Below are 22,127 nucleotides of genomic sequence, written 5' to 3'. Positions count from 1 at the left end.
GATGCTCAGCAATGTGATTGTTGACGACACCATTCCTCGTCGCGCGTTTGTGTTCGGTCAGTCGCGTGCTTAGGTTTCTGCCGGTTTAACCAATGTAAGAAGCCTGGCAGTCGCAGTATTTGATCTTGTATACTGCTCCCTGTCTGTCCTGCGGTTTGTCTTTGTCCTTGACATTAGTAAGCAGTCGCCGTAAAGTGGTTATCGGTTTGTGTGCAACACGTTTATTGTAAGGTTGTAATATACGTGCAACAGTTTCAGAGGTCACCTTGCTACCCCTTGTTACCCTTGTTGCACCTTGTTACCCATTGTTACCCCTTGTTACCTCTTGTTACCCTTGTTACCCTTGTTACCCCATGTTACCCTTGTTACCCCTTGTTACGCCTTGTTACCCTTGTTACCCCTTGTTACCCTTGTTACCCCTTGTTACCCCTTGTTACCCCTTGTTACCCTTGTTACCCCTTGTTACCCCTTGTTACCCCTTGTTACCCTTGTTACCCCTTGTTACCCTTGTTACCTTTTGTTACCCGTTGTTACCCCTTGTTACCCCTTGTTACCCTTGTTACCCCTTGTTACCTCTTGTTACCCTTGTTACCCCTTGTTACCCCTTGTTACCCTTGTTACCCCTTGTTACCCCTTGTTACCCCTTGTTACCCTTGTTACCCCTTGTTACCCTTGTTACCCTTGTTACCCTTGTTACCCCTTGTTACTCCCTTTACCGTTGTTACTCTTGTTACTCCTTGTTATCCCTTGTTACCCTTGTTACCCCTTTTTACCTCTTGTTACCCCTTGTTACGCTTGTTACCACTTGTTACCCTTGTTACCCCTTGTTACGCTCTAACCTATGTTACCCCTTGTTACCCCTTGTTTCCCTTGGTAATTAAGGGTACCCTTGCTAATTAAGGGTACTAAACTAGCTTCATGTGACAAACCTCTTGCATACTGGTAGGACTGCAATGTTGATATGTGCTCCTAAAGTGAAGTTTAATTCTTGTTATATTTAAAAACGATGTATTTCACTGTTTTTAAGTACTCATATGTCTCTATCTTGGTACGTGTTTCATCCAACCTGTTAACTTGATGGGGTAATAATAATAATTATGATCCTTGGTTTGCAAAGGAAGTGTTTACCTGGTTATACTGGCCGGATTTGTAAGTTGCATGTTGCTGTGGTTTGTTTCGCAGGTTTTGTTTTAAACATTTTGGCCTTGTTACCGCACATGCTGGTGCATTTTGATGAACCGGACGAGTTCAGCAAGACGTGTGCACAAAACATAGTACAGGTAAAGGTCACACTGTTGTTAGTTTGTCAAGACTAAGGCTGCCCAAGCTTTTGACCCCCTAAATATTAATAAGACCTTTTTTGAGACCCCTTCTTAAGCATGTTGGTAAAACGAAAAAAAAAAGATAAAATAAATATGGTAACAGGGTTGTCCATACCTCTTCAAGTAACTGGAAATTAAAATTCGTCTGGTAGAGACAGGTGCACGAGCTTTAGGCAGCTTGAAATCTTCGAATTTGCCTCTTCTGCTACTTAAATGAAGTTGAACACGAATTACACTTTTTATTCAATTGTAATCTTTACGATAGTCTTTGATGTAACTTTTACAGAAACATTAGTAATAGATAGCCCCTTTTAATAATTTTGACAACAATGAAAAAAACCCTCTTCGTGTTCAATAATTTCGATCCTCTTTTCTACAGACTGACAGCTGCTTACATACATTTATGTATGGAATATATACAAGATCTTGTTCTTTAATTATAGCCTTTGTTTTGATTTAAAATAATGTAGGTAATACCATGTACTCACGTGGGAATACTGAAATAAAGTTGTTGTTGAATTGCCTCAATAAACCTCTGTCTCTGAGTCTCTGATATGCTAACGTCTTCAATGACCTCTGCACACAGAAAGTGGTGTGTTACTCAAGAACTATTACCCATTTGTAATATATTGCCGAAATTTTTGTAATGTATAACTAACGCCATTTTGTCCTCTTGCAGATTTGTACTAGTTCTACAAATCTCGCTCACTTAAGCAAATTGTTCGTCATGTACATGGAGAAATCTTACCACAGACCACGGGCGACTTGGCTGGACTCTGTTTGTAGATACATAAACGACGTTTTTGGACATCTCTGTAGAGCACATATCACCTTCTTGTTAGAGGTATACATTGCTATTGTTATTATTAATGGTAGTGAGCTCAGGATAAAGAGATCTGCTAGTCATTGCAAACCAGTGCACCCTGTCCGTGCGTCCTTGTCTCCCACACCAGTTTGTTCTGGACACCCAGTAGGACTAAAAACGAGGCTCGTTGAAGGGCGGATGGTGAGCTCTTAGTGAGCCAATAGCTATGCTCTGAAAACGCTGAAGGATTAGGGTTGTTAGTCTTATATAGCAGTCGAGAAGTTCTTGTTGACACAATGTCATCACGCTGGGTTTACAGCCCACGTACGAAGATGATGATTTCAAAATGATTGCTAGTGTACCCCTTTATTATCTGCTGAGGGTAAAGCTTGAATGCATCTTTGGGGTCGCTTGAATTAGAAGAGAAAAGTCATTAAACTGTGTTCTTTACAGGTTTTGGAGCGTGGTCCGACAGTTTACCATCAAGCAGTGTTAGGAATGATCTGCTCAATGATGAAACTGGGCGACTTCTCCTCTCCAGCCATGAGACACTTCCAGAACGACGTACTCAAGGCGATATCTAAATACCTCAAGGTAAATAACGATACGAATGAAAGTGAAACACCCAAACAATTTTAGACATAAAGTAGGCCGACAGGGAAACAGAGGGACAGTCAGATAACTGGACAAACAAACAGCCTTCGAGAAGGCGTCTAGGGCAGAGGGTGCCACGGACATGACCAGTAGCGCTACGTGTAAAAGTACTTCATCATTCAAATATTATAAGGTAGTGTAGGATTGCTAGCCGTTCTATTCACCAGGGCTAGAACTTGCGTCTTGGCACCCCAAAAAGGCTTGGTCAATTAAGGATCTATTTATGGCCGAAACAAAATGTTTTCTTCTTGGTCAAAGCAGGCGATCCAAGGCGGGCACGATATATCCATCTTGCCCGTTCTGGGAGGCAATCATATCATAGTCTTGGCTTCATCTTTCCCGCTTGCGGAGCCAGCCATAATGGTATGATGCGCAATGTTATTGCACATATTTGAGCTGTTTTCCCCTTGCCCTCTCTAGGGTAACCTGTGGAAAGAGTCGCTTGACATATTGAAGATGGCAGTCTCCCACTCGTCGCACTTGGATACACCTCCTGCCCGACCTGCCAGCTCCGTATGGACTGTGCATGACAGCTCCTGGTCGGCAGAGGCTATGATGATTAAAAAAGACCTCCCGGGAAGAACTTTGGACTTTACTTTTGACCTCTCCGCCACCCCTGTCATAGGAAGGCGGGCTACGCCAGAGATATCAGGAGAGATGTGTAGGGAAAACAAGCTGCTTTCCCAAGTATCCACGGTGGATTTGTCAACTTGGAAGAAACCGTATCTATCACAGGTACACGGAATTCGTTTAACTGTTTTTACAGGAAAAGGGCAATTTCGAAGGAGCCAATTTTTTTTGTTAAGCGAAGAAACACGAAGTGGTGCTATCCGTCTTCATCCAGTATCCTTTTGGACGGGGCAAAACCGTTCATATGAATTCACATACCTGTTTCCTTAAGCAAATTCGAACCTTAAGTTTGTCTAACCTCCCGCTTATTCGAACCATTTCACTTTTTTCCGAGAAGGTTTGGAAAATCCGACCCCCCGTTTCCAATATTTAAGTTATTTGAGAAGGACAGATTACCAACCTTATTTGCGTCGCTTTTATTCTAGCGCCGTACTCGTGAACGCCTCGTGAACGTGCTGACGACGTGCGGTCACACGGTAGGACTGAAGCAAAGTCCATCAGTTGTGTTCAGCTCAAGCAGTGACCTTGCCGTAGAAAAACAAGGCGTGAATCAACAGCCATCCTCTGAAGAGGCGTCTCTGACAGAGGGTCTCACGAACGAAACTAGCAAAGATGAACTTGAAACACAACAGGTTAGTGGTTAATGTTGTTTACTTATTTCAGTAATGTGTTGTCTGCTCGTGTGGAATTACCCACAGTGTTTCGCCTCATGTAAGGTAATCCGAAACGGTCTTGGATTTTGGATTCCTCGCTTTTTTTCCAGGTACTTCATTCCGGATTCCTTGTCAATGAAACTTGGATTCCGGAATTCTGGATTTCAGGACTCCAGAGTCCAGGATTCCTGATTTTGCAAGCAAATATCTCCTTAGCCTGTGCCATGCTCTCAGATACTTTGGACGGAGCGAAAATCTTTGAGCCTGGATTCCTGGTTTCCGAAATCCGGATTACCTTCCATGGGGTGACGTCTTCCTCAGGTCTAAAACTTGTGGCTCGGCTTCAAGGCCCCAAACGCCGACGTTCGCCAAAAATTGTGTTTTTGTATGGCATTGTCAAATTTCCTTTATCGTAGTGATACTTTTCTCTTCTCGACAAAAAGGGTAGGAGTATGAGTTTTGCTGCTATTTTCCTCCTTTTTACCTCCGTACATCAGAAAACAATTTATTGTAGGTTTAATCTTTAGGTCATGTCAGTACGAAGGTATTGTACGAGTTGTCCATTCGAAATAATCAAAATGTTTTATTTCATCTCTCAAGAGGCTCATTACAACAACTTTTCAGACTTACACACTTTCATTCGTTGTCTCTTCCAGATAAGCGTATTGACAAACTTTGACTTCTTGTACGACGAATCAGAAGACTCGGCCTGGGGACCTGAGTACGAGGATCGTCGTTTGTCGTATTGCATGGACGTGGGAAGTCTCGACCGTGATATGAAGTCGAATCTTCAGACTCTGGAGTGTTTGTCAGGTAGCGAGCAGGATCTCACTCCACACGACTCTTCAGATGATGAAGATGAGGTATTGCGATGTTTCTTGAGCACATAACTAAATATAATCGTGATTGAATGTAACAAACACGCTTCAGACTGTCTTATCACAAAACTAATACCGAGAAGACTATTTAATACGGAGTCGTTGTGTCGAAGTCTGATATTATTCTTTAAATGAAGCGATTGTGAAGGACAAGTTAAGACGGCAAAAGCGAGCCCTGTGCGCATTATTTGTCATTTATTGATTATCAAATACTTTTGTTTCCAGCTTTCTCGCTCTCTAACCGCCAGTACCCTGACCACCGTCTCAGATACAGCAAAAACTCTGGAAAGCTCGACGGAGTCCTCGTCGGCTCACGTGACTGTGATTGTTATTGACAAGGACGAGAGACAGCCACAAAGAAGTCCGTCTGTAGACAGGTAATGGTATTTATTAGGGGTTTTGCACAGTGATTGAATGGAACATGCAAGTGTTTCATTTGGAAACCAAACGCTTGCGCTTTGCCAGCTCCTAGACAAGAGTGACACTGTCATGTAATTCCAAGACAGTAGTGACTTTACGCAACAGGACGGCAAAACGCTTGTGTGTGACAAACGTGACAGGCCCTTTGCTTATGTGTTTTGTGGTAATCTTCACTTAAGTTTATGTTTTCTGGCCTTGTACAAAAAGACCTGTTTAAAGGAGGGTGAAGTTCGCGGAAAAGTTTTTCAAACAGAATTATTGTCACGCTTGTCACACAAGGATTACCGTCTTCTTTCCTCTCCCGTACTGTTGCGTAAGTTCACTAATAAGAAGTCAAGAGAACTGCTTACCACTATTTTATTTAGCAAGACGGCAAGCTTGCGCTTGTCTGAAATGCGCATGCTCTTAGTATGAGGCTTGGAATGAGTGTTGAAATGGAGTGGGAGACTGGGAAGGGGGGATGCGGGGATGCGAGAGTTGACGCTTTCCTCGCTTTTATTGTTTGTGCTTCTTTTGGCAAAAAACTGTGTTTAGGTCAGCTTCCAATGGGACTGACTATTTCCACTGGTCCTCTCACGGATTAATCATTGAAATAAAAGCGCCTAGGCGCTCTTTCTTAAAGAATACTTTAAGCGCGTATTCGTGCATCACAGATTGAATTGGATTTTGGAATTGTTAGCAGTTGGGTACTGGGAAAACCGGAGTACACAGGAAAAAACCCCGGAGCAAGGAAGTGAACCACATATTGCGTCACTTTCGGGATACGAACCCTGTCGACATTGCACATTGGTGTTAGTGAAGCGCGTTCGCCACTGTGCCGCTCTTGTTGTCTTGTGGCTCACTAAGTTTTTTCGAACTTAGCCTTTGATGTAGACGTCAAAGTTTTCTCGTTTCCTTTCAGCTCGGACTCGCTACCAGGTGCCTCGGACACCAGCTACTCTTACAAACTCTTCGCTGTTACTGAGATCACGTGGGACACACGTGATTCGCCCGAGAAGCTGTGGGCGGCCCATGTGGGCTCTATCGTCAAGGACACAACTGGAGTAATCGCAGTCAATACCTTCTCGTTGTTCTGTCATCTGTATAAGAGCACGCGCCGAAAATTCTACAGTCTGACACGAGAATGCTGCAATTATGTGGCAGAAGACAAGTTCCGTGATGTAACCCGGCACTTCTCGAACACTTTGGAGTTTCTCATGTCGCGTGGGGAATGCCCGTTTGTGTGTATCGATACGGAGACACTCAGCCGAACGAAACTGCTCGAGAGGCATAAGTTTTGTGTCCTGGAACTCCATTCGCATTTTGACAGCTACGCGCAGAGCAGCGAACGAACGCTGGAGTGTCTTGACGATGTGAAGTTAGCGTTGAAACGATCATCTGTTGGTTCACATCACGAAGAGCCCGAGACAAGAATGGCAACCGACCCCGAGAATCATGACCTGAGGCAGGTGCAGCTATGCCGGTGTATGTACAAGGCGCATTTCCAGTTCCTGTTGTTTTGTAGTACATACGCCAGATTTCTGGAGTCTTTGGTGCTAGCCGCTAGACAAGCTGAGGTGAGCTTTGAGCATTTGGGGTGAAAGTTCTAGATGTCTAGGATTTCATAACATGAATTGCAACAAACGAGCATATGGAAACCATACCAAAAACATAAATCACTATTATTCGTACCTAAAGACTATATCTTAAAGTCTTGCCATAAACTATGCTATTTCATCCCATCACATTGAATCAAAAAATCTCCACGCTCCTTTTTATTTGCGTTTTGCGTTTTGGTGTTGCTGATGACTGTACCTAAATTTGAGGCGCCCATGCTGAAATTAAAGCGGGGTGCGCACAGCTCTTAATCGGCGTTTTGTGTTAGTCTCATATGCTGGCCCCAGTTGTTAGCGTTGAATAGCACGATGTACCGGATAAATCAGTATCTCGGCAGCGGATAATTATTAGGGAAATTAATTACGCCATCCACTGGATACAGATTTATATAGCCATATCTCTCACCTGCCCTCTTCGTTCTTTCTCCACAGGTCAATGATCTAACTCAAGAAGTAAACGAGATCCGCCGCGAGTTATCGTCCATTCTCGAACATCCACTCTCGGAAGACAACTCCTGTGCTAAAATTTACATCGAGGATAAATCTCTCACTAAAGATGCAGCGATGCAGGCGCTGGTGGATAAGCTAGCCAGTAGAGAGTTCGAACAATCTATCCATCTGGTACGAACTTTTAGAGAGCGTTTCGGGGGTGAGACGTTTGGGACATCCGACGAGGACAACCTGGATTGTCTGGTAGCGTTCTATAGCAAACATGTGGCCGAGAAAAATGTGGGGTCTTTGGTAATGTCCGGTCCATTACAGAACTTCGCATCTTTGTGTAGAGACCTTATGGAAGTTAACGTAGCTATTCTGACGGCAGTGGAGGATTTGAACGCTTAGATCGTACTCTCTTGATGTTAGGGTAAAGAGGTGTTGGGATATGTGGATAAGTTCTAACAGACAAATTACTCTTCCAACCATTTGTTAAGTGTTTCCAGTACCCGCCCTTTTCAAGGCTGGAGAATGAAACTTACTTTTACCATTTGAATCCTGGGGAAAAACTTAAATTAATATGTACTCTTTTTTGCATTTGTGTGAGCTTTTGCTTCCGGCCCTTTTACTAAATTGGTTAAATTTATTTCTCCTCGCTAGTCGTCAATCAACGCTCCAGGTGAGGTGCGTTGCGTGACAACACAAAGAACTGCTGTGAAGCAGACTACTAACTCGCTGAAGTTTCAACGTTATTCTCGCTGAAAATACCCTCTGCACCTTACAGTCATGAAACGAGATAGAGAGTGTTTTTTATGGATCAAAAGAGTTAACAATAACATATCTAGAGTTTAAACAGAGTATTATATCTTTGGTTTAGGGCATGGGGGAGAGCCTAGTTTAAAACATTTGAAAAAATGTAGTCTCCTAGTTCAGTTAGTGTTTCAGCACGATATAAAATCGTGTTCGTTATTTGGAATTTAGTCAGGGCGAGCAGCCATTCAACATTTTTGGGTCAGTATTTGCATTGTATTATTTATAAAGCTTGCCCGTTAAAGAATCGGTAAGCTATTAATAACCTGTAAATTTATTTTGGTGTCATTGACACGTCTAGGTGGTGGCACGTGTAACCTGGTTGTCTAAGTGTGGAATTCTTTAATCAGTTTGACCGAGACATTTTAGCAATAATAATAACTGGAGATTAAGACTAGTTTGAATATCAAGGTGATTGTTGAATAGGTGATTTTGCGATAGATGTTGTCATTTTCTTACGACTATCAGTATGCTTTAGGATTTTGTTTCCTCTTGCAATTTACATTGTTTGTGCCCTTCCCCCCCCCCCCCCCTCCAAGGCTATGTTCACACCACACCGGATAGCTTGTCTGCCGCCACGAAGGGCTTCTGTTCACACACAAGAAAAACGGTGGCGGCGCGGCGCGATTTCTGTGACGGATCTCAGAGGTGGAGTGTCGCATATCGGATAACAGTTCACACGAAGCTATCCTGTATAGCCTGTGTACAGACCCTTCCCCCCTCCCTTCAAGAAAAATCGATTTTTCCTGAGTGGAGGGGGGTGTTCTGTACACAGGCTAATCTGGTATGGTGTGAACATAGCCTGAGATACTCTCCTTCGAGGCCGTTTTTTGTGTCGTCACGCGTTCCAGAAAGGTGTGGGTTGCGTGACGACACAAAAAACGACTTTATAACTGGGGTTGCTAAATTTGAATAGGAAAAGAAAAACGAAATAAATTCTGGTAGTTGTGGTAAGTTGACGCTATCGCGAAAGTAACCCAACTGGTGGCCTAGTAAACTTGGGAGATTCTTTGATAAATACTTGTCATTAGTCCTTTCTTCAGTGTTTAAGTTTCTTAAAGTTACTCTTTTAAACCATAAGCGTTTTGTATTTGCACTGAAGGAAGATAAAGGTTTCTTAAGTCGTTTCGAATCACATTAATACCGAGTCAATTGCATCAAGAAGAAATAACTTTGATTATTTTCAATAATAAATTTATTTAAATTATTTTAAGGTGTTCTTTATTTTATTGTAATAAGTAATGATAAAAAATAAAGAAATGATCTGCAATCAATTGAGTATTTCTAATCATTTTTAAAACTGAATCATTGGATAATGCAATTATAGTGCTCTGATTGGCTTAGCCATCATGGTATATGAGCCATTATACCATGCTCTCCAAATATGGTAACTGTACGTGTTTGCTCAAAATTAAAAACAAGCTGAAAATCGGTTTATTTCTACAAATAAAGTTGGGAATAAATCTTGATATTTTGTGGGCCTTAAGAACAAGTTTTGTAGAAAATAAGGGACAATCAGGTCCTTTGTCAGTTGACAGTAAAACCCAAAGCAAATGTCAGTAGTCAGTTAAATTTTTGGCTATTTGTCAGTTGTCAGTTAAATTTTCGGCTATTTTTCAGTTGTCAGCTAACCGCATCCAGACCCTCTTGCTTTCATCCCATCGATCCTAAAGCGCGTGCAAAGATGGCAGTTAACGTGAAATAAGGTCTATTAAAATGACCACAGGCTCTCCGCTGTTCAAGGGAAACGGCGCAGAAAACCCAAAAGGACGGGGAGACTTCACTTACATGCATTTGCCTGACTTACCCGAATCGCCTTACTTAGGTTCTTTTTACAGTACACATCATTGTATCAGGAAAAAAATTATGTGAAGGCTTTTTAAATGCATAACTTCCGGCGTTTTGCAGTCACCTTCCTAGGTAGATGCAGGAACGAGGGCATTAAACTGAGACCAGATTCTCCATACATTTAGGCTCTGCCTAGACGAAACCATATAGCTTTTTGTCACTTTAGGATCAATATCTGTTTACACTGCGCCGCGCCAAAGGTTGGCACAGAAACCGCGCGTGCCTCCACAATATGAAACGATCCAATTTCAAGATCGGCGCGGCACAATTTTACACCGTCAAGGACACCACTCTGAAATCACCGTTTTCATGTGCGAACATCCGATGCCCCATCCGATATGGTCAGGTTTTTCCGGCGCAAGAGCTATCCGGTCGGTAGTGTAGACATTGCAAAAATCAGTTACAAAAGAAAATATACAAAGCAACTACAACTTAACAAAAAAGACATTGAAATCCAAAGTTGCCTGGCTACAGTCTAGATTTATTGGATTTAGTTCAGTATAGAAGTGTACCTCAGGAAAGTCAACCTTAAAAATTACGCCAAATTAACACTTTCAGTGTATGCAAATGTGTAGGATATTGAAAAACGTTTTTTTCTCTGTCAAAGTCTTGGTCAAACAGTTTAAACACAAACACTCCGGCGCCAAGAGGTTCAGGACCGCACAGTTGTGTAAACTTTCATGCATGATTTTTTTTAAAGGTAAGACAGCATTCTAATCTATTGTGAGCCCAATTTTTTCTACACAGTAAAAGAGAGCAGTTTAGTTTATAGTCAGAGTGTTTTCTCATGACGTCACGTCCGCCATTTTGGTGCCCAAAAACAATGAAATAGCGGCCATTTTGATCCTGTGAGAGTTGACCCTTTTCCTTAAGTAAAACCTTTCTTTTGTTCCAATATATTTGCATAGCTGCTGACTACGTGAATGAAAACGCTTTCACTCTCTCTATATATTTTCACACAGATCTTTTAACTATCGCGGGTTTTATATTTGATTGTAGCGTTTGTCTTCAGGTCTCTTTTAATGTCAATATTCTAGACAAACTAACGCAGATTTCCGTGAATAGAAGAAATTATGATATTTGCCAAGAAAGACTTTTTTTAAAACGCAAAAAGAGTGAATAAGGTCGGTGGGGGAGGGAGGGGAGGGGGGGGGGGGGGTTCAGGGTGGGGACTTTAGTATTTGTGGCCACCCATAAGAAACGCATTGCAATAACTCCGGCGCTCAATATCTCTGGAGTCCAATTAGTGCAGTGGCTTGTGGTGATTATTTGGCGAAATCGTTAGAGAGTGGAAGAAAGCGCGAAATTTGGCGCAAGGAACAAATTTAGAAGGGGTGCGACGTGAAGCAACAATCCAGGGGGGCGTGAGATGTGATTTAATTTACTCTTACACACATCAGCATGAAATCGAGCCTGACAGTCAAGGCGAAGCTTTTAGTACTTTGTTTCACGATTGAAAATAAAAAAATATGTATTCCGGAAAAAGATTGTCCGAGTATCATTATTACTCATCACGCTATTTTCGATGCTGAAAACTGTTTGTTTGGGATACGTACAAAGAAAAAAGTTTGAAGGAATCAACCAAAGAGAGGCGAGGCGCAGGTCAGAGACGAAGGGTGACAAATGAACCAAGCTTCCATCAAAGTGGAAAATGTCTCTGTAAGATACTACCAACAAGGAAGAGCTATTTTCTCTTTTGTCTGAGAAAGTAAAAGATTTTCAGTTTCCAGAAAATAAGGAGGTGAACTGAGATCAATTCAGGAGAAGATGTTTTCTCGGCAGCGGGTCCTCAGATATGCAAAGATACGACCACGAGATCGAGGAATTGCTGTGCACGTTCTGCACGTTCTCAATAAAGGACACAATCAGGTTCTTATTCGAACAGTGGACACAGACCTTGTTGTTGTAAAAATGATTGGGCTCTTCAACGAATTGTTATCTTTACATCCCTCCGCAAATGTCTGGATAAGTTTGGGTATGGGAAAGCACTTCCAGCTTATAAGTGTTAATACCATCTGAGCATCTCTTGTTCCTGATGCTTCTCGAGCAATGCCCCTGTTTCATTCCTTTACTGGTTCTAAAACCACCTCTTGCTTCAAGGGCAAGGGATAGAAATCCGCTTGGGAAGCTTGGAAGTCGAATCTTGAGGTTACAGATGAGTTCCTTTATCTAGTTGCTGATAATCCAATATTTTTAGTTTTTCCAACGAGAAAAATAACGGATATGAAAATCTAAGCCCCATCCTCACTGACATTTCACATAGTGCATCTTACTTTTATGATTCCATTTATATATTACATCCCGGCAGTACCAATAAAGTTGTTTGTGTGTACTATAGGAGTTATTGCTACAACACGTTTTGAGATCAATCTACCAAAGTAGTTTCCAGTACACAAGCCTGCAGTCAGTTCAAATGGTGCCTTCGCCCAATGGATGGGGCTGGTGTGCGATCGATCACAAGTGGAAACCTCTCTGGACCTCGCTTCTAGAAGCATCAAAAGCCTGTCTCGAGCTTCTAAAATGTGGCTGCAAACAAGGGTTTTCTGGCAGGTGTAAATGCGCCAAAGCCAATCTACCTTGTACAAGCGTATATCAATGTTCTGGAGAATGCGCAATTCTGAAGATATTTGGACATGTTCTTTAATTACAGCACTTTGAAATATATATATAGACACAACCTTTACAAATTTATGGAAAGATTTTTTTTGCATAGACTAAAATGAACTGTCTAGGAGTTATGAATCAACTATTTGAATGCCATATTTCTGGTACAATTAGGCAAAAACACCTCAAATTCCTGCCGTGTCTCAGCCTACAAAGGTTTTTTTCATTATATCCACTGTAATAAGCCTCCCCTCGGAAAACAAAAGTGAACTCAGAAGTATTATTTGTCTTTTACACATTGAGTCCATTAAATTCGCTGGTAATATTAATTCATGGTGCTAACTGTAAGTGCCTCAAGTCTTCAGTGATGTAAGAACGTTTTCCTTTATCCCCCTTCTATTAAAAAGTGATATTAATGAGTAAGAAAAACGTGGATCATGTCGTAAACTCGGTTATTGCTTTGGACCACGCCCGAGATGTTTTAATTTGGTAACATAAACGAATATTAGTCATTAAAACAAAAAGTACTTTCAAGCTTACAAAAGGTTCCGAAAATGAAATGCTTGTATTGCCCCCCCGGATTATCGGACCTTTTCGGCACCCCTTCTAAATTTGTTTTAGATGCCCTAAAGAGCATCTGTGCCAAATTTGGTGCTTTCTTCCAGTCTCCTTCAAACCATGAAGGCATTAAATACTTTTAATAATAAAAATTTTTAATAATACTTTTTTCCGGTTGATATATACCCATGGTTATTTTGAGGAGGAGGAGGAGGACAGGGGGGACAGGGTGAGGGATACTGAGAGAATAGGGCGCAGAAGGGGTATACTAATCTCGTACCTAGATCTCACTCTGTTTTACTCCCTTGGCTGTGGGAGATCTGGGCACGAGATTAGGGGTATACGGAAGGGGAAAAGAGAAAGAGCGGGAATTGTGAGTTCTAAAAGGGTGGAAAGCGGAAGAAATAGGGGAAAATTACGCAACAATATATGCTTGATATTTCGCAATAGAAAAGGTCTACATAAAAGGTGGAAACCAAGAGAAAAGGGGTAGGAGCAAGGAGTGCAAGGTACAGAAGGCAGGAGGCTTGGACCCCCCTGTCTATCCACTATTTAAGAGCTATATATTTGATTTACTTCTATTCTACATCCTCTCGATTCCCCACGCCCCCGCCCCTTCCCCAAAACCCTAAGCCCTTAAGAGCCATTAACATTTTGTGTAAACTAGTTAAGTGAATTTACCCAATGTGGGTTTTCATCTGGAGCATATGTTTAAAAATACACTTTACTTATTTTTCTCATGCTAATGCAATTTGCACCACACTTAAACTTTAATCGCAAACATCAAACAGACAAGTTTCACATCTGCACAGGTGAGATGAAAGCCTTTCCGTTAAATTCAAGTCTTTTAGCGAATCAACCACAGGTTGTTGCAGCCTGGTGTGAAGACTGAGTGCTGAGTACCATGTTGTACGTCTTCTTTGCATTGTACGTGGCGTTTGCTGCGTCCGAAAATCCCGACGGTAAGACTTGTTTGTATAACTTGCTTTCTCGTTTAAGATTGCATGCATAAAAGACATAGACATCAAAAAAGAGCGCCAATCCGCCAAAGTATAACAACCCTCTGTAACAGACCCACTGACATCTTCGCGGGGTTTTCTTAGAGAAATATTTTAGGTCGGTTAATTTTCTCGAATTTTCCATTGTGTTTGTTTCTCAGTGCACCTGCTATTGTCATACAGTTAACTAAATTTTTATGATAGGAGGCACTGCCTTAATCCAGAGAGGAAAGTGGAACTGTTGTAGAGAATTGCATCCAATTCAACTAGTAAATGTCGTAAATAGCAGGGTACACAGAAACGAAGCGTTGTAAGTCGCGAAGCACGGTAAATAAAATAACTTAGGCAACAGGGCAAGTGACGAGAAGCTTTGAGATTTGTTACGGCAGTCGAGGGGGTTTTCCTGCCATCCTAATTGCGTGGACTGATTTTTAAAAACTCGTTATAGCTTAGCCCGGGAAATAAAATAGAACCAGAGAATTTTGTATTGGTAAGGTCATGTTAATTTGAGCCGGATTATTGATATTAACCTTGGGCTAATGTTGGTTTGTGCTGGTTTATTCATTCAGAATTTTCTAATTTGCATTGTAGAGAATAAGGGTTTGTATGATCCTGACCTTTATGAAGGAGACATGATTCTGACGCCTGAGCAACGCATGGCGGCAGAAATGGGACTGGATGTAGACAATCCAATGGGAAAAGCCGCCATTAAAAACAAACAGTGGCCTGGAGGGGTCATGGCTTACGTCATCGACTCAAGTCTATGTACGCTTCAATTCTTTTTCTTTAAATAAATATTCCTAATTTAACACTGATTTAACGTAGCAGCGCGATTTTTCAGAAGCAAATGGACAGTTTTCATGTTCTGTAACCCTTATTTATTTATGGTCGGCTTCTTGATATTGTAAGTCTGGGGAGTGTCGACACCATAAACAGTCTTAGTAAGATAGATTAGTAATTAAAAAGTTCATTTTTGGAGGTGGGTTGAATCTAGAGTCAATGTAAGGGCTTTATCCCGGAAAAAGAAAACTGTCGTACTCCATGATAAAAGGGTTTCCTATTAAGCGGGTGTTCGTAAAGCAAAGTAAGACTGTTCAATGGAAAAGACTTGACATCTTTTACTGCAGTTGAATTAGTCATGGTTGCTTTTTTATATTTTCCATTCAGCTCGAGATTCCAATGCCATGAGTGCCATCAGAGCGGGAATGGAGGAATGGACCAGCAAAACTTGCATCCGCTTCAAGAGAAGAACAAATGAAGAGGCTTACGCTTATTTTAAGCTTGGCTCAGGGTAAATACCTTGCCTGTATCACACCAGTAAATAATACGGAATAATCATTAAAATACTATGATTTATACGTGAATGTAATGGCTTTTGCTTTATTGTCATATCATGGTAGCTGTTCATCTTATGTTGGACGAATTGGTCGCCGTCAAGATATCATTCTCGATCGTGCGTGCTGGCGCCGCGGAATTGTTGCTCATGAAATCGGTGAGTGAAGAAAAGCAGGGCAGACATAGTCGAAAACTGTAAACTGTTTAAAACATGAGATATAAAGGCCAAGTTTTCTAAACTTCACAAGACACCAATGACTTCAAAACATCTACGGAAAATCTGTTTATTCTTATTACAACCCGGCCTTCGGTTTTTTAATCTGTTGGACATCGATTATCTCGTACGCATATCTGACTCTATCTTAGCTTGGCCGTGGGAGATCTGGGTACGAGATTAAGGCATTGCTTGCAGAAAGGAGTTGTCGAATTCTTTCTTTAAACGAAAAGAATGCGACTGCTATGCGCGTGCGCTGAGAAATGGAATCAATTTTTATCGTTTTCTGTTGCTTTCAGGGCATGCATTAGGATTCTATCACGAACAGTCACGATATGACAGGGATGATTACGTCACTATCATGTGGGACAACATCATTGAAAGTAAGTTGGAACAAAAGAGCATTTCATAGTTTACACTATGCATGTGATTTAGTCGAGCGAATTCCTTTTTAGAAATATAGTATTTCAACTTCTTCCAATCAATGTTTGTAGCTCTGCATAAGCTATAATTAATTTGTATACTAATTAAACAAATTGAAATAGAAACAGAATAGTTTTATGTGGTTCTAGTATTGATACATCAACAGAGCAGGATTTTTTTCTTTTCTCGCGGATTCAACGTACTATTTTGGAAATTTTGCTGTGATTACATCAATTCTCATGTTTAACAAGCCGACCTAGTCTATTTCCCTTTTGATTTTCTTTTCTTAGTCTATTACTACATTGTATACTCTATATAATTCTTTAAACTCATTGATAATCTTTAGGAAACAAGCGTAGTTTCAACAAGTATAACCGTGAAACAATAGACTCTTTGGGAACTAAATATGATTATGGGAGCGTGATGCATTATGGAAGCAAATATTTCAGCAAAAATGGAAAACCTACGATTGTCGTCAAGAAGTCTGGGGTATGTAATCATTCGATCTTTTAGTTGTGGAAAAAAATCAGTCTAATTTTTTCTACGGCCTAATTGACGATTACTGATAAAGAATTATTAAACATGCCTTATTATCTTACTTAAGTGGTATTTAGACGGAAGTATCCATAGTATATATCTAGCCGGATTTTTGATAACGTTACCGCCAAATGAACTTTTGTCGTCCAACAGTTTTTTTCGGCCAAAAACTATTTCCAAAGTAGCTATTATAAAAACCAAGAGTGCAACCATTGCTTTTTTTCTTCTCCTCCTTCTCTTCTCCTCGCTCTTTCTTTTTCTCCTTTCCTATTACTGTGATTTTGGAGCTTCTCGGGCTTGAGAAACCTGACTTTTGACGCCTTTTCACTCAAATGGTTGGTTTTCATAAAATCGGTTAGATATATCATAAAGGGAAAAAATACATGCAACGGAAATAATCAAAGTAAGAACATAGACGCAACAATAGGTCAAACTTTTTTTTTAAGAAAATGTTATTTTGCTTATTTTGTCAGTGACTGACCCTAAATCAGTTTGGTGCGCAAATTCTTTATTCTTAAAGAGAGCAAAGACAATCTTAGATTCTGGATTCCATACTTACGCTTTGGATTCCAGATTCCAGGTAATGGGTTCTGGATTTCAATGGTAAGTGGAATTCCGGATTTCAAACGTAAGTGGGATTCCAGATTCTTAAAACTGAATTCAAGATTCCAAATCCCAGGATTTCCAATTCCACAAGCAAAAACTCGTTGGAATTCCTAAATCCGGATTACATTACATGGGCCAAGACCGCGCCGTTTATACAAAAATCACCCGGATATTCGTAGTCCTAAAATGGGGAAGATGCAAATTTTGACCAACAGCTGGTAATAACAGAACAGTTTAAAACACCAGCTTCACCAGTTTGTTGCCATCATAATGTATTGCTCAAAAGTTGCTTTCTGCTTTCTGAAGTTTTTTTTGATTTTTTTTTAACAGGCTACCATAGGTCAGCGGGTTGGTATCAGTACAATAGACGCGCAGCAAATGAACCTGCTCTACAAATCACAGTGCAATGGTGGTGGCGGAGGTTAGTGGCATTGTCTTTGTACAACAGGTTATAGCATGACACAGTTGTGACTGCTACCTTACTGCTTAAATGGCAGTATTTCACAAGACAAAGCGGGGGCCTATCTGTGTAGGAGGCCCGAGGTAAGCACAGTTTTCCAAATTAACCCTATCCCTTTTTCCCAAGTCGTTTCCATGCAAGGGACATGATTAAATTTTTGTTTTTCTGTCAGTATCGTGAGTTAATCACCTTAGTCTTGGACTTCAGCAACGGTTTGTAGCTTTTGCGTGTGGCATGGTTGGAAAAAACTCTGTATTTTTCTGCAAAAAATTGCAATTAATTGACTGAAGTTAAAGTTAAGTGGAGTTGCTTGGGTGATTCTACCAACTTGTATTTACTGTCTGCTTTCTGTCCACTTCCTTTGCTTTGTATTTCTACTTCGTGTCTTCATGTCTTAACCTTATGGGGATTATCCTCGAGTATAGACCTTTTCACGATTTTTTTTCAACTTTTGACATGGACAAGTTGGGGAAAATCCGTCGACAACACTGAAAAGAGCTCCTTAAAATTATTAAAATTGTCAAGTTCGAATGTGATTTGTTGAAAACTAACGAAGATACAGCTCCCCAAAGTGACGCGAAATTTCAGAGGAATTTGTATGGGGGCGGGGGGGGGGGGGCACAAAAACTTGCCCCTACCCCACCATACAAACGTCTGTAAATTTTCGCAACTTTGCGGCGTTATTTCTTCGTTCGCTAAAGGCGTATCACTTTCAAGTTTGGCAATTTTATTAATTTTAAGGCGCTCTTTTTAGTGGTGTCGACGGATTTTCCCTAACTTGCCCATATAAAAAGTTGAAAAAAAAAACTTGAAAAGGTCTGTTCCAGAGGATCCGTTTACTCCAAAACTGGCGATGGACTTTTATTTTCTCTTGTCTGCTATTAAAATAAAAGGTAGCTGCGTAGATAAGGACGACAGGTGCCCAGGCTGGACGAAATATTGCAGCAATCACAGATACGTGAGAGCAAACTGCAAAAAGACCTGCAATCTGTGCTGAGCTCACGAAAATGGAGGCAAGTTAGTATTCATTTTAGACTACTTTAATTAAAATGTTTCCATTTAGTGATCACGAGGCCTTAAAAAATGTATTGAGCGCAGAATACGACTTTTTCAATTTCCTTCTGTGAAGCGTCAATGCTCCCAGAAAATGAACCCTCTGTTTTATACATTGAATGCATAATTATTCACCTGTAATAATCCATTTTTTTATGGACACTAAGGTTCTTCGACCGAGAAAAGCAAAGATACTTGCAGCTCTATTGTAGCAAGAGAAATTCACTCGCCAATTTTTCCCCAGCGGTACAGGCTTATTCCGACTGGTTTCTTTACCTAACATGTTGTCGTTTTGTTTACATATTGCAGTTAAGCAATTAAAGATGAATTAGGCGCTTTTCGTTTCTTGAAATTCCCTTTAACTTGGTATAGTTTAATAAATTTGCGTATTTGATTTCTTGCAGATCATTTGCCTCAGGAAATAAAACTGACTGGCTTTCAAAAAGAAGTGATTATTTAACAAGTACAATGAATAAATAAATAAAAGAGCTTTAAAAGTTTTTCAGGAGGTTTTTCTTTTGCATTTTTGTCCTCAATTCGACCTTAGAAACGAGAAGGGGTCTGGTGCCGAAATGTGTCCCAAATTGCTTCTGGGATCGTTACCGGAGAACGCGTCGGTCAGCTATTGGCCAAATCTCGTACCCAGATCTCCCACGTGTAAAACAGAGTGAGATCTGGGTACGAGTTTACTATTGGCCAAGTTCTTCCCTGTCCTTAGTAACAGTCCCGGAAGTTATTGCCAAAAAAAAATAGTCCCAGTTTCTAAGTGGCTAGACGGGTTCAGTAAAGTGGCCGAAACATGTGCACATTTGGGAGAAGGTTCTTTAGTCAGATTTTGTTGTCAGATTAATGAGAGAGTTCCTCGTAAAAATGCCACCAATTTTCTGTCACTACCAAAATTCCTTCCTATAACAGCTTCCAACTAAGCAGGGTACAGTTTTTTGCATTTCCGGGCAAACTCTAGAAAAACATAAATGCGTCAGTAACAGGAATCCTTGAAAATAAAGAATACAATGATACATGGAAAGTGCTGCTTAAAGGCCTTTTTTCTCAACATCATTACAAAAAGAGTGGTTATAAGCAACCGCCCTGTTCGTCCCACCCCAAACAAGGTTTAAATAATAGTTTGGTCCAAAATCGAAAATATCCCCGAGGACCATTTTAAAGAATATTTTCCCCAAAGAAATCAGTGAAAAAAAATTCAAATTCTAGATGAAATTTGTATAGGTAATATCATGATTTGTAGTGATAATTTTGGCATAAATACCACGAGTGATATTTCAAAATTGTTATACATAATTTCACGAGCCGTTAGGAGAGTGAAATTTGAGACAATTTTGAAATGTCACGAGTAGTATTTATGCCAAATATCACGCACAAATCATGCTATCATTTTTTTTATACTACTACCCACAAAAGGGTTGTAATTTTCACATGTAGGTATTTCAAATTAAGCTGAAATACTACTGCTCTAAGCCAATCAAATTGCAGAAATTTCTTATGTAGTAGTATAAAAAAAGCTAATCCTTGGGAAAAACCTAAATTTGGCGACTATCTGAAATAGAAAATTTAAAGTATAGAAAGGCTTGTTTTGTAACTAGAGGATGACTCAAGACAAGTTCGAGGCTTATTTTTCCGAAAGAGTCAAAAGCCGACATTTCAAATTTGATGCAAAAATCATGGGCTAACCCCTTTGAAAAAATTCAGCGTTGCCGAAGATCTAAAAACGGCATTTTTATAGTCTAGAAAAGCTTGTTTTCTATCCAAAACATTACCAAATACCATTTCTAAGCTTATTGTTCGTCCTAAAAAGACTAAATAAAGAACAAACAATGAAATAATTTCAAATTTTTGACCTAATTCATGGGTTAACCTCTGAAAAATTCCAACATTGTAGACTACCTAAAATTGACATTTTTATAGTCTAGAAAGATTTTTATCTAATCATACAGAAGAATACAATATTACAATATTGTCCAATTTCAAGATTGGCGCGGCACAACTTCACTCCGTCAAGGAAACCGCGCCGAAATTAGTTACTAATTTCAATAAGTAACTGAATTTCCATTAGTCACTAGAATGTTTTTAAAGAAAGGGCACGGCTCAGACTAGCAGAAATGTAATTGCTCTTTACTTGTAAATAGGTTTCCACACAATATACAAAATTATAATTTCTTGTTTTTAATGCTTTTTATTAAAAATAATTCTTTTGTTTTGTAAATTTTCACGTAGTATGCATAATTATATTTTCTTAGTAAATTCACAGATGTGTTTCTACCATGTAGAGAAACCGTGAAAAAACCACTATTATTATTATTATTATTATTATTATTATTATTATTATTATTATTATAAGTGTTCAGTTCATGAGACTATTTCTTCTCTAAGGGCCACGAGTCCAATCCTTGGACCTTGGCACTTCGGAGTTTCTTTGTCATTATTGTCACCTGATGGATAGGACTTTCCGTAGAATATGTGCCATTCGAATTCCCATTGACGCTCTCGTTTGAATTTCCCAGAGGTTTAAAATGTTCCCTGGAATTTCCCTGATTAGTTTTTCTGAGCCTTTCTTAATCATCCCTAACGCACTTTAACAACCACTGGAATTGGTTCTGTCTTCTCTGCCACGTTGTGATAAAATGTATTATTATTATTATTATTATTATTATTATTATTAAGGCATTGAGAACTCTATTTAATTTTCCTCTTTGTTAGTGATTTTCTTAGTTAGAATGCAATTGACCTTGAAAATAGTTTTTTCAAAAAAATCGAAATGGATTGTTTTAATTTAAATGAAATGTTTTTAATTCGAATAATTTTTTTTAATTAAATGAATTTTTTCTAATCAAAACTAGGTGTTTTTTAAAACGAAAGGAATTGTATTATTATAATAGTGTTTTGACGAAATAGTTTTTTTAAGTGAATGAGTTGCAAATAGTCAGCATCATTATTATTATTATTATTATTATTATTATTATTATTAATCATCGTGTGAACAGTCAATGCCCTATCCGATATGGTCAGTTTTTGCCGGCGCAAGAGCTCTCCGGTCGGTAGTGTAGACATTAAAAGAATCAGTTACAAATTAAAGAAAAATAAACAGAGCAACAGCAACTTAACAAAAAAGACATTGAAATCCAAAGTTGCCTAGCTGCAGTCTAGATTTATTGAATTTAGTTCAGTATAATTAAGTGTACGCCAGGGAAAGTTAAGCTTAAAAATTGCGCCGAAAAAATTAACACTGTTAGTGAATACAAATGAGTAGGATATCGAAAACGTTTTTTCTCTCTTA

The 22,127-nt window shown here is 39.8% G+C and overlaps 2 protein-coding genes across 2 annotated transcripts in view; both read left to right on the top strand.

Moving 5' to 3' along the window:
* Positions 1–9,473, top strand: part of LOC140948559 (protein furry homolog-like) — a 47,522-nt gene extending 38,049 nt beyond the window's left edge. The window contains exons 53-61 of the mRNA XM_073397812.1: positions 1,183–1,280; positions 2,002–2,166; positions 2,581–2,721; positions 3,202–3,516; positions 3,837–4,043; positions 4,721–4,927; positions 5,168–5,319; positions 6,264–6,918; positions 7,390–9,473. Of these exons, the coding sequence (XP_073253913.1) occupies positions 1,183–1,280; positions 2,002–2,166; positions 2,581–2,721; positions 3,202–3,516; positions 3,837–4,043; positions 4,721–4,927; positions 5,168–5,319; positions 6,264–6,918; positions 7,390–7,797 (2,348 nt within the window). The 3' untranslated portion in view covers positions 7,798–9,473. The remainder of the gene's footprint in view (positions 1–1,182; positions 1,281–2,001; positions 2,167–2,580; positions 2,722–3,201; positions 3,517–3,836; positions 4,044–4,720; positions 4,928–5,167; positions 5,320–6,263; positions 6,919–7,389) is intronic.
* A 4,592-nt stretch (positions 9,474–14,065) lies between these two features.
* LOC140948441 (zinc metalloproteinase nas-15-like) lies at positions 14,066–19,322 on the top strand. Its single transcript, XM_073397682.1, has 9 exons — positions 14,066–14,171; positions 14,799–14,972; positions 15,375–15,498; positions 15,608–15,699; positions 16,056–16,139; positions 16,526–16,668; positions 17,653–17,743; positions 18,676–18,799; positions 19,240–19,322. Exons 1-8 carry the CDS (start codon positions 14,114–14,116, stop codon positions 18,777–18,779), a joined length of 870 nt encoding a protein of 289 aa, XP_073253783.1. The 5' UTR covers positions 14,066–14,113; the 3' UTR covers positions 18,780–18,799; positions 19,240–19,322.
* Positions 19,323–22,127: the final 2,805 nt, after the last annotated feature.

Source organism: Porites lutea, chromosome 9 (assembly GCF_958299795.1).
Source record: "Porites lutea chromosome 9, jaPorLute2.1, whole genome shotgun sequence".
Classification (NCBI taxonomy): Eukaryota; Metazoa; Cnidaria; class Anthozoa; order Scleractinia; family Poritidae; genus Porites; species Porites lutea.
Note: the sequence above shows the minus strand (reverse complement) of the source record. Positions and strands in the feature narration are given on the sequence as shown.

Coding starts and splice junctions, on each gene's coding strand:
- LOC140948441 (XM_073397682.1), top strand. CDS start 14,114: ATGTTGTACGTCTTCTTTGCATTGTACGTGGCGTTTGCTGCGTCCGAA. Junction 16,140..16,525: donor GTGGGACAACATCATTGAAA/GTAAGTTGGAAC, acceptor GATAATCTTTAG/GAAACAAGCGTAGTTTCAAC. Junction 16,669..17,652: donor TTGTCGTCAAGAAGTCTGGG/GTATGTAATCAT, acceptor TTTTTTTAACAG/GCTACCATAGGTCAGCGGGT.